The 12,516-nt window shown below is 38.5% G+C and overlaps 1 protein-coding gene across 2 annotated transcripts in view; it reads right to left on the reverse strand.

Moving 5' to 3' along the window:
* Window positions 1–6,950, reverse strand: part of RNGTT (RNA guanylyltransferase and 5'-phosphatase) — a 166,918-nt gene extending 159,968 nt beyond the window's left edge. For both annotated transcript variants that reach the window (XM_017742904.1, XM_008640252.2), the window contains exons 1-3: window positions 6,842–6,950; window positions 1,073–1,176; window positions 851–939 (exon numbers count right to left, since the gene is read on the reverse strand). In XM_017742904.1, coding sequence (XP_017598393.1) covers window positions 851–939; window positions 1,073–1,176; window positions 6,842–6,928 — 280 coding nt within the window. In that variant the 5' untranslated portion in view covers window positions 6,929–6,950. The remainder of the gene's footprint in view (window positions 1–850; window positions 940–1,072; window positions 1,177–6,841) is intronic.
* Window positions 6,951–12,516: the final 5,566 nt, after the last annotated feature.

Consider the following 12,516-nt stretch of genomic DNA (forward strand, 5'->3'; position numbering starts at 1 on the left):
CCAACAACTTCAGCTATCCTACTGTGTATCTGGATGAATCCTAAACTGCATGAACATATGAGCTTAGTTTACCAAGCTCTTAGCAATGACACCTGCACAAACAACTGTTCCATGTACTCCTAAGTCGCAGAGATGCTCAGATTCAAGAAGGCCGCAAAATTATCATCCAAGGGGAATTGAGGACAACACCCATTCTGACTCTGGAAACTCACCTGCAAAGTAATTTCTTGTCTCTGATAGTTTGCAGGCAGAAATGAACATTAATATGATTAACAAAAATGAGAGTAAAAAAGTTTTAACTAAAACTAGAAGGGATGCAAATTAAACTCAGAACTTATTTCTCTCTGAGTAAAAAAAAGGTATGCTTAGAACATTAAAATATTCACTACAAGACCATATACCACAGAAGAAAAATTTAGCCTAGTCTCTGCTGCCAGTTTTGTGAGACTTGCTAAAAAATCTCTGATAATTCAGTTACCAAATATGACTTCAAGTAAACCAGACCACCAAATGTCAACCCAATACATAACTTGCATTTGTATCAGCAGAAGTTACAAAACCACAGTGCAAGTATCATGTACTTGTACACAGCTCTTGGGCCTGTATAATTTTCTGCATTAAGTCAACAGCTGTTATTAAACTGATGGATGCAGAAACATACTACTATCTGTAAAAAAAGAAATATACTTGTTTCGTAATAAAAGCAATCAAATTTATATATGCATAAACACTGTACTGAGGAAATTCCTTTGCTCAGACTTCTAAGAATAAGAAACAGCAGTTACAAGCAAATGTGAAATAAAGTAAGAGTAAAAACTAATGATGGGTGTAAGATGGATATAAGATGTACCTATAAGCTCTGAAGGATTCTTATCACTGAAGTGTTCACATACACGGATAAATGTTTCTGTATTCTCAGGTGTAGGGCACTCACCATGCCTGAAAAACACAAGAACACAGGGATTAGGAGACATCTGGGGGAAACGATAAAAGAGAAAAAAAAATTAATTTCTTCAGTGTGATCTTCCAAATTAAAAGCCAAAGAAGTAATTAAAAAGTGCACACAACTTACCCTTTACACTGGAGCTTTATATATTTAATTCCCTCTTTCTCTATATCATTTCTGTCATAGAATCTAGTGGTGTTGGTCAAGTCTACCAGCAAACCCATTTTAACCTAAAAAGCAAAAAAAATATTAAACATATATGTGGTTCAAATACCAGTGCATAAATTCTAAATGGCTAAAAACGTAATAATTAAAAGCAACTGCAGGCCACATTTGTAAGTTTAAAAATTATTAAATATTGCATTTGTTTGTAAAATCTGAATTTTACCATCATTACAGACATCTGTATTTCTTCGTGAAAGCTGGTGTCTAAATTAGCACTAGCCATCAACTCAAAAACTTCAGTTTGCTCCAACCAATGATTCCAAATAAGAAAGATCTGCTAACAGCAGGAAAGTGTGGTAAATATACTTTAACATGCTAAAAAGACAAACAAGATGGAATCAAGTACTCTTATGGCAAGTAGAACAATACTAAACACTGGCACAGTGAAAGTACCGTAAGAAAAATTAACCACTGAGACTTACATATAAGCACACTCTCAGAAAAAATAACTCCTTTTTACTTACTTATTAGAGTGCAAAACAATGAACACATTTTCAAGTTTAAATTAATCAAATTAATTAAATTCTTAGAAATGTCTTATTTAAAGCTAAAATGCAAAACAACTTCAGATATTCAAAGATGCTGTCAGCAGTTAAGGTGACAGTGTCAATCACTCAGACGTTAGGGCGTACCTGAATCCAGGATGCATTGTCCACTCTACCCTAATGTGTTCCCTCGTGCATCAACTTACTTTTTTAGTGTTTGTTTTTATAGCTGTAAAATAGGTCTTTTAAAGAGCCTTGTGGAAGTTACTACGTTTTTAAAAACAAGGCTGGAAAGCAGAAATTCCACTGGGTGGCACAAAACACACACAGTATTATCAAAGTATATCCTACTGATCCTTGTTCCAAACAAAAATTCTAACGACAAACCTACCAGTATTACTGCACAAAACAGCTCACTAACACACCTGAGCAAAGAAAGTATTTCTGGTCTCCTGTCTTGTAAGTGCAAGCAATTGCTTTTGGACAAAAAGCTCAGCGTCATGCTTTCAGGTAGCACCAACAGACTGGCAATAATTTAGCAGCGCTGTTGGAAGAATTACAAAGTAAAACAACGTTTCCACACAATTCAGAAAATGTGAAATCCAATTATAACTAGAATACAGTTCAGAAACAGCTGTTTCACACGAATATGTTGTTTAGTAGACCCCTAAAGGAAAATTTCCAATTATCTACAGAGCTAGTTCTCCATTGTATTCAAAGTTCTGATGATAGATGCTTGTAATACTTACATACTTTCATATTACTTTTATTTATCAAATATTAAAAACCGTAATGATGTTGTATCAACAGCATTAAGACTTCTAAAGTAATATCCAGATCAGTTCTGAATTTCTCATTGTAAAGCCTGCATATTGTATTCAGAATACTTTATTTACTCTTATTACTGTGTTTTGCAGAAATATAAAATACTTCAGAAGGGGGTCCACCTGAAAACAATGTTACACCACCTGAAACTTCAAATACAAAGTGTCAACCGAGCTGCTAAACATTGAGACTGACAGCATCCTAGACAGTGATTAATTCTGAAGGAATTATGCAAAGGCAATTAATTCAACGATTACTTTCCTCCTCCATTCCCTACAGCATTTTGCAAATATCTCCAACACTACTTAATTTAGGACTGTTGCACTTCTCGCTTGCTATTCTTTTGCCATTATCACTGATCATTTCAATCATATACAACTGAAGCTCATGTGAAGTGACACTCTTCCTCACACATTTCATGGAGAAGTAAGGCAAACAGGCATCCAGTGTAATTTATCCAAAGCTATAAAAACTTTTATGGAGCATAGAGTGTATAAGGCCTGAAAGCAGTTTCCCTGTGTTACAGAAAGTCTAATAATTTACATTCTCAGTCCATGGGATTGACTGCACATATCACACTACAATTTAGAGACTGCAAAGCACAAGAAAATTATCAAGAAATTTTTAAAAAACAGAGGGATTATATAACATACCAAAGTATACAACTACGATTTTCAAAAAATCCATGCAAAAAAACCACCAGTACCACTGGAACAAAATAAAAGCTTTCCCCTCACTTCCTCACATTCCAGGTATCTCCAGCTATTAATGCCTTACGCATGTGCTCTTCTGCTGCTGTGCAATTAAATGGGCTTTGCTAGGTTCCCCTGTATGAACCCAGAAATTTCTCCTTAGACACTGGAAACTGAAAACACCCTCCCCAGGAATGGGAGAACATACTGAATTCACTCCAGTCTCAGGAATTTTTTCTTGCATTTCTTATTTGAGGAAGATAGTTTTGATCAGTGATTGAATGCATCTGTGAAAATAATAATGTGGCTGAAAATTGGTAAGTAGTTTTCCTAATAGGAATTCTGTAACTTAAGCATACTAGTTACCCAAACATTGAGCTAACGTCGTAGCTCTTTGTGACAGAAATAAATCTACCTATATAGAGCATTAATTGTATTAACCTACCTATTCAAGAAACAAATTAAAAAATAAATACATTATTCATGCTGTCACCAGTTGCTCAAGATACTATGCCAATACTGACAATCAGAAGAAAAATGGGGCTGCCATGGCTAATCAAGTAAGTTTCTAACATTCAGATTGTCAGCAACAAGCTCCATGAGAAAAGGAATCACACAGGAAGCTTGGTAGAGACAGTTCCACCCAGACAGATGTTGTGTTAAATGCTGAGCTGGTACCTTCAAAAATCTGTGGTAACAGCAATATCTCTCTATTACAGAAATCCAGATGTAAAAGTTTCTGCTGAAGTCTTTTATTTGGGAGCTAAATTATATGGACTTAAGTAATAACCAGTTTTCAGAAGTAATTCATTCTGCAAAACATTAGCAGCAAAAAAAATACACTGCAGTAAAATTACAAGAACCATGCACAGTGAGCTACTTTTGCCTTGGGTGGGAAAATTCACTCTTAAAGGGCTCCTCAATTTCACATTTATTTCATTGCTGACTTGTTGGTAAACTGCTGATCTACAAACTGAGCACTCCAGTAACCACCACATAACTTGGCAAATAAAAAAAATATGTATTTTTTCAAAGAGCAAACACTCATCAACAGTGCCAGGGTCCAATACAATGTAAAAGATTTGACGAGAACAGAGAGTTTGAGAGAAATTCTATGTTCTCCTTGTTAATCAAAGTTATCAAAATGTAAGTGGGGATCCCCATGCTACTAATTTTACTATCAAATTCTAATAATCTGATGTCACTCAAGACATGATGAATTTGTAGCATTACCATAGGACTGATAGATGTGACTACTACAAAGTCTCACCATGATTTTTTTTTTGGTGGCAAATCACTACGGAAGCAAGCATTTAGAAATTCTGAATAAGGCTGTGAAGCTCTCTGTAACTTCAAAATATACACAGAATTTTAAATTAGTTTAAACCACTAATAAGATTGGTTTGGGAAAATTTCCAGGTATGCCTATCAAATCCAGTCAGAGTCAAAAATAACACATGAAAGAGGAACTCAAGTAGAATTTAGATGCACATGTCAGAGACTGAAATATTATACTTTATGGCTTAAACATTTTTATGAAGGATTTTTGTCCATTAAAGCTGCATAAGGAAGGGACACCAACAAAAGCTGCACCACCAAAGCCCACCCTGAACGGGCCCCCTGACTGAGGTCCTGGACTGTAAGTTGATCTGAGATAAGATAAAAGTGGCACTGTTCTCAGGTCTGGGATGGGGGAGAAGAATATTTCCCCAAATTAAGCCCAGCAGCTTCAGGGTGGAACCACAGCCCCAGGTTTATCTGCTACCAGGTCTTGCACAGACTGTCCCCCCAGCCTGGGGGAGAAGGAGAGGTTTTGGGTGTGTAGCCTCTGGGCAGAGGCAGTGAACGCCCTGCATAGAGTAGCTCAGCTGTGGGGGCCCCCCACTGCAGGAAAGCCACATCTACAGGACAAGACATGAGGGACAGCACAGGGGGTGTCACGGTCCATCAAAGGACCCCTGAACAGTTCCCCACACCCTGCACCAGAGCACTGCATGTGATGTAAAAAGATGCAACCGACACAGAGCCTTGCAAGGGACAGTGTCAAACTTGCCCCTGCTCAGGGGAGGCACCTGGGTGTTCCCACCTGGCCCAAACATATATTAATCCACTGGACTCTATCCTTTGTGGTGGGGGACCCTCACCACCAAGAAGACCAGATGGAAGGGAGCAGCAAGTAGTCATTGGGACCCACAGAGGGGTCGTATGTCACTCTTCCTGTGCCCCTCCCACCACTTTTTTCTACTTCTTCCTTTCTCTTTCTTTTTCTTTGCTTCTTTTACTGTTAAATAAACTATATCAATTTTTTGGTATCAACATTTAACCTCATCTGGTTTGAATTTTGTTTTGGGGAACATTTCGAACCTCAGAATTCTTTCCGTTTTATTCACAGACAGTTCTCTTTGGTCCTCTGTGATTAGAGTGGATCGTGAAAGCACAGATGCAAGAATTCTAACAAGAAAAATCCTACCAGTTCAAGCACCTGAGAACAGGCACATATGCTTCACTGATAGTCCTTTCTTAGCGCATTACTGCACAGGTAACTTCTACCACTGCTACACCGAGTAGTTCACCATCTACTTCATACCTAAGACTAAATAAGATTAATAAAATGAGGATTCCCATCTTTTAGTTACCTAATTTTTCTGATGTTTTAGGTCTGATACTGTTAAACAAATTGAGAATTAATTTAACCTAGATCAACAGCAAAAAACAATGAAAAAAACCACCAAAAAAATCACTTCGTGATTCATCTCAGACATAATCAAAACAAATGGCACTAAACTTCCTACATGAAGTTTAATAACCAATTAAATGCATTAGGCGCTAGGCCTTTCTTTGCCTGGAAGGCTCAAAATCCCATTTCCCACATCTCCAGATGCACTAGACTGGGCACAACACTTCAGAGACCTATATGAAAGGCTGGAAAGGTCCTGTTCCCCACCTTTATTGTCACAGTTGTGCTACAGTGCAGAACAAGCAAACTGAAGCACACAGATAGAAATGGGGAAAACAGAGAGTGAAGAAGTGAGCCAGAGCCAGAAGTCTGTAGTGGTGGATGCAGTGAGGTTCAATAAGGCAAAATGCCGGGTCCCGTGCTCGGGTCACAGCAGCCCCAGGCAGTGCTACAGGTGGTGGGAGGAGTGGCTTGAGGGCTGCTCAGCAGAAAGGGACATGGGGGTGCTGGTTGACAGCTGGCTCAATATCAGCCAACATTGTGCTGCCCAGGTGGTCAGGAAGGTCAAGGGCACCTGGCCTGTATCAGCAATAGTGTGGCCAGCAGGACCAGGGCAGTGACTGTCCCCCTGTACTCAGCACTGATGAGGCCACACCTCGAGTGCTGTGTTCTGGGCCCCTCACTTTAAAAAGGACACTGAGCTGCTGGAGGATGTCCAGAGAAGGGCAACAAGGCTCATGAAGGGTCTCTTATGAGGAACAGCTGAGGGAGCTGGATTTGTTTAGTCTCGAGAATTCTAACCTGTAAGAAAACACTTTTGGAAATCTAATAATTTGCAAAGACCTGGAAATGTAAACAAACAAAAAAAAATTTCTGTACAGGTGCCCCAAATGTAGCCATTGACCACTTTTTCCTTAAACATGAAAAGCAACACTTGAGTAAACACTAATAATGAAAGCAATGTTTCAATTATTAGAAAATATAACTTTACCTTCAGACTCTTTAAGTAGTTGGATAACATACTCGGGTGAAAACGATTTTCTTCAGCAACCTGTTCATCATATCTTGGTCCTAACATTGTCTTCAAAGGTAAAAACTTCCCTATGAAAGATAATCAAATTTTGCAGTATTTTATTCATATGTACAGTTACAACTTAGCAATTTCAAAGCAACATGCTCAGCAGACTTAGACATTCATCTTCAATAATAAATAACTGCAGAAACAGTACTATCAACAGTAAACTGGAATGTTTTTTAGTTATGAGTTCTCAGAATTCACAAGTAAGTTTAAAAGGTTAAAGGAAATACAAGTCACTTAATCTAAAACAGAGTAATTTAACATTTTTAGCTAACTTCTAGTGTGATTTAAGATGGGGAGCTACAGCACAACAGAATATAGAAAATTTAAACTCAGTACAGTTAAAAACATGAAAATAGCATTTTAAAATGACAGTTTGTCATCCAATCACGTAAACATCAGCTTTGATTAGCTGCAAATATAACACACACTAAACATCCCTGCAAAAAAAAATTTTATCAACACTCTATGTAGTCTCAAATAAGCATCTACCTTCCATGAAAAAGACATTAGAAACCACAGAAGACAGACAGATGTGGAAACTATGAAGCTTTATGCAACTGGTTAGCTCAGGTTAGATGTGAGTGAGCAATGTGACAAACATCTTCACTGTTCACCTGAGACCATTCCAAAATTTACAGGTATAGGAGAGTTATTCTGTCATATGATCAACACTCACATTAAACAGTAATAAATTATAGTCACTTCAACTTGTTTGACTGTCAGAAAAACTTCACTTTATTGCCCTTTGTCTTTTCATCCCAACAGTTACACACCCTCCATCCACCCTGGTAAAGGCAGTTGGGTTGGATACCTCCTCTCCATTTCCTCATTTCTTCAACTATCTAATTTCCTTGCTTCTTTGTGTTCCTTGTCACCTTCAACACTATCATTCAGCCTCTCTCTCTATTAGCCCTTCCACTTTAACTTGTAATATTCCTCTGTACAGACTGAGATTATGCAAATCCTAAATTTACATGATCTTAACACAAAAATCTATAATCACCTAATTTTTGCAAAACAACATCATGCCTGAAAGTGTTTTGACTTTGCCACTTGTCACACCCATACTAACACATCTACTCATTCATTATAGAACATGAAGAATGTAACTAAACTTTTTAGCCAAGGCACTCAAGAAACGGAGCTGCACCGACAAAAGAGTCAATGGTTACAAAAGAGTCAATGGTTACATAAGAAAACCACCATCCTTTACAGAATGCTGGGAAAAGAGAAGAGTTGGAAAAATGCCTGGAGGTTACAATTGTTTCCTGCAGCATCTGATTAGAGACTGTATAGTCACACCAAAGACTCTCCTGTTCTCCATCTTCTGAAACAGAGAATGAACATGTTCATTCTCTTCCTAGTAGCAAACCTTGATTTAGCATCTGATTTGCACTCTGATTTCTTTTTGAGCAACCAAAATACATTCCTGTTCACTGACAAGAAAAGACAGACAAAGTAGGCTAGTCAGCATCCCCTGCAGCATTTGAATACCTACAGACAGCTGTGGAAGTGATGAATATTTCATACAGAGCCCATTTACGATCACTTCCAAAGCTCAAACACAGATCTTTGGAAGTATTTAGGTGCTCAGCTTTTATAAATTCCAATTTCTTCTTCTCCAACTGGCAAATCTGCTATTTGGTTTTTGTACAGAAGCCTGAAAACCCTCCTTCCCTGTGTGCATACAAGCCTCTCATTAAGCGTCATTAAGCTACTGAATATCTAAGCTACAATTCTAAAAAAGAGTTCTAAACTTTTTGAGTAATATGGACAAGTCTAAATGAAGCAGTGGCTACTGTCTCTTCTACAGTATTGCCTGACATCTTATGCTAAAGAAGTGATGTAGTAACAACTGATTGCAACTCAAACCTCCCTGAGTAAGCTTTTGAAGATTAAAAAATCGTATGTTGAATTAGGTGATCTGACAAAAACAAAGCGACACTTAATACGGATATCAAAGCATTCCAAGTCATTTGAGTATCTAAACTAAATTATGACACTAATTCTAACACCTCAATAGAATTACCAAATTAGCTTCAAAATGTTACTGGAACCCTGACAGCTAATGATTACCTACTCCACAATTAACTTCAAATTTGTCAAACAGTTTTGGAAAGTGGCTATTAAAAACCATTCTCCAAATTAGTTACCTGTCTAACAGTTGGTATTTCTTTAGGCTGAAAAATAGGTAAAAATTCTAAAAATAAGAGCCCAGTATATCAGAGCACAGACATCAAGTGGATAAATCTGAGAGAAATCAAAGTGAACAATGTAAGACATCACATTTTCTACATATACATGCTCTAACTTTACCACATTTTTTATCTTTAAATTTAAATTCTAGAGCATACCAGTGAAAAATACTCTGAATGTGGCCTAATTTTCTGTGACATGAAGCTATCAACACAAAACATGACATACATAATTATGTATGACCATGGTATGTTTAAATTGAGCATTGATTAGGAAGGCTAGACTGGGTAAAGTGACCGAGGTTAAGTAAATTTGAATAAAATTAAACAGTAAGATCCACAATTAAAAAACCCTAACATCTCTAAAAAGTAACAGTTTTCTGATTCAAGAGAACTAGGCTGGATCAAAGCATCCATTTGACCTAGTATGTCATCACCAACACACGCCAGTAACAGACAACTGGAAAAGAGAGTAAAACAATGACAATCAATCATCATATTATTCTCCCCAACTACAACAAGCTATAGCTCAGAAACTTCCTGAACCAGAAGCATTACTCTTATTTAAGGTGCTTTCTCATACACAGTATGGATGTCTTTCATAATATCCCACAGTTTTTCATGCTACATATATGTCTAGAACAGGATTAACTAACATGCATCAATAGAAGGAGGCTGGAAAACACTGCTGAGACACTTGTCTTCAGTATCTTGCTACCACTTTCCATGGCAAAATCGAAAGACAGTGGGTTTTCAGCAGTCATGAAAAGCAGGTACCTGCAGAGATGGTGATGCCAAGGCAGTAAGGCTGAAGTAAACTGATCACTTCAGATCTAAGCATTCAGAGAAAGCTCTTTTCATCAAAGTGATTGAAATTCTACTACAATGCAATAAATGTGAAAATGTGTGATTCCAAGGAATTGCTGTACCATAAAAACAGAAAGTGGCAGAAAACTACCAATATTTAAAGAAGTGGACTTGGAAAATAATGGGAGATGTAGATCCTTGTCCAGGATAGAGTCCTGTTAACCTGAATGAACCCAATCTCACCAAAAGAAGAGCTTCAGGCCTCATTAGTACTTGCATTGAGGTCATCCAGAAATTCTAGATGCCACAACCCTAAGACAAAAGCATCATGATCAAACACTAGATGAATATCAGTCCACAGAAACCATACAAACCTTGCTTAGCAACATTATTACTAACTCACAATCTGAAGGAAATAAAGTTGCATACAGGTGCTTAGAAATTTGATTTAAACACTAATTAAAACTTGAATGCAACACATCTAGGAGATAGTACCAACATCAATTACACCCTAAAAATTATCTCCCTTGAAACTGCTAGATGTCCTTGAATGTAAAATAGCAAAAAAGGGAAGAAGACCAATGGCATACTATTACTTCTGATAAGCTGTACACAGTAAAACACTAAAAAAACAGGTGAATGAGAACACATCCTGAAAAAGCGCCCAAAGAAATGAGCCAAGCACTTTCAGTTTTTTTACTGTGCATTAACTTCCTCTGCATGATCACATGGAATGGAAAAGAATTACCTTGCAGTTCCTGAATAAACAAACACACAAGCAGTGATGGCACAGCAGATGACACGCTGATGACCCTCATTCTTGCTTACTCTAGGTTGCTATTTCTGAGAAACCATGGCTCAAAAGACAGACAAACAAAAGCCACAACTAACAGAGATCAAGAACTTGCTGAGAAGAAAAACACAGAATAAAGAATCATGGTCAAAGGCTTAGACTGTCAAATCTCTCTCATTAGATACAAAGTAATGCATGTGGCCACAATCAGAAGAAAGAGATACCAGACAGGAACAATCCAACAACACTGTTATTTAATAGAGCCAAGTTCAGAGAAGTATAAGAAACTTGAGGGAAACCAGTAACCCACAAAATTAACAACTGATGTTAAATACTGATAAATGCCAAATAATGCATTGATGATTACTGAAGATTAAACCTAGTGAGATGTCTCATTAGGTTCTAAATAAAGTCATCAGTGTCTTTCATTCCACAACCAACTGCCATCAAAAAAAAGTAAGATGATGTGGAAATGTGGGATGGAAAACATGGGAGTTGTAACTATTAAGCAAATCATGGCACAGTGCCACTTAAAATAGAACGCTGAATAGCATGTGCTGTGTTTTGAAAACATACCTTTACATTATCACAGAGAGGGATATGAAAGGAGTGAAAACTAGACAATACTGGAGAAAAAAAAAACAACTGGGGGTTGGAATTGCTTGCATTATAAAGAAAAGAACTTGAGAAAACTGAAAAGAGAGATGTTTGTTTACTCTATCGCATAACAGGCAGCAGAGGAAAGATTCATCTGAAGTCAGTATGATAATTAACACACAATCAAAAATGTGTGTCTAGATGATACAGAATTCACTGCCACTAGATGCCAGAAGACTAGATACTGAGTAACAACCGAGACAGTGCGTTATGGGCAAGAATATCCAAGAAGGCAGCAACCACGGACAAACCCTAAAATACAAGTGTAACAGTGGAGTACAACATTTTAACTCATTTTCCAGCTAAAGAACTCAGGAACACACTGGTGACTGGAAGGGCACTGTCAGTCAGCAGAGTAAAAAATCGACAAAAATAAAGAGTTCAGAGCCTTCAGGAAAATGAATCAAACATGGCAGAGGCTGCATAGAGGACTGATATCACAGAATCAGTCAGGGTGGAGGGGACCACAGAGGCTCATCTGGTCCAACCTCCCTGCTCTATCAGGGCATCTTAAAGCACATGGCACAGGGTTGCAGCCAGATGGCTCTTGAATATCTCCAGTAAGAGAGACTCCACAATCTCTCATAAGCTTTAGACTCACAATCTCTCTCTTCGGGTGGAACTTCCTGTGCATCAGTTTCTGCCCACTGCCTCTTATCCTGTTGCTGGGCACCCCTGAGAAGAGCATGGATCCATCTTCCTGATACCCCCCTTTAGACATTTACACACATTAATGAGGTCCGGTCTCAGTCGCCTCTTCTCGAGGCTGAACAAACTCAGCTCCCTTAGCTTTTCCTCGTAAGAGATGCTCCAAGACTCTGATCAACTTAGCAGCTCCAGTACGGCACCTTCTGCATGCCTGGCAATCGCCTCTCTCATCAGACGTGACAGACAGGAAAAGTTTTAGCCCGAAACTGAACCAGTGCGAAGCGAGAGCCCAGCACTAAGGCTCCAGCGGACAGGAGAGGGCCTGTACCCCTGCATGGGACCGTGTCAGAGGGGGGCACCGGCCGAAGGGAGGGCGAGCCCGGCGCTGAAGGCAGAGCGCTGCTGCGGGCCGGGCTTTAAGGAGAACAGCCGCCCTACGGGAGTCAGCTCCGGGACAAACACCGGCCAGGAGCTCGGAGGGGGGA

Source organism: Corvus brachyrhynchos, unplaced genomic scaffold (assembly GCF_000691975.1).
Source record: "Corvus brachyrhynchos isolate BGI_N302 unplaced genomic scaffold, ASM69197v1 scaffold87, whole genome shotgun sequence".
Lineage (NCBI taxonomy): Eukaryota > Metazoa > Chordata > Aves > Passeriformes > Corvidae > Corvus > Corvus brachyrhynchos.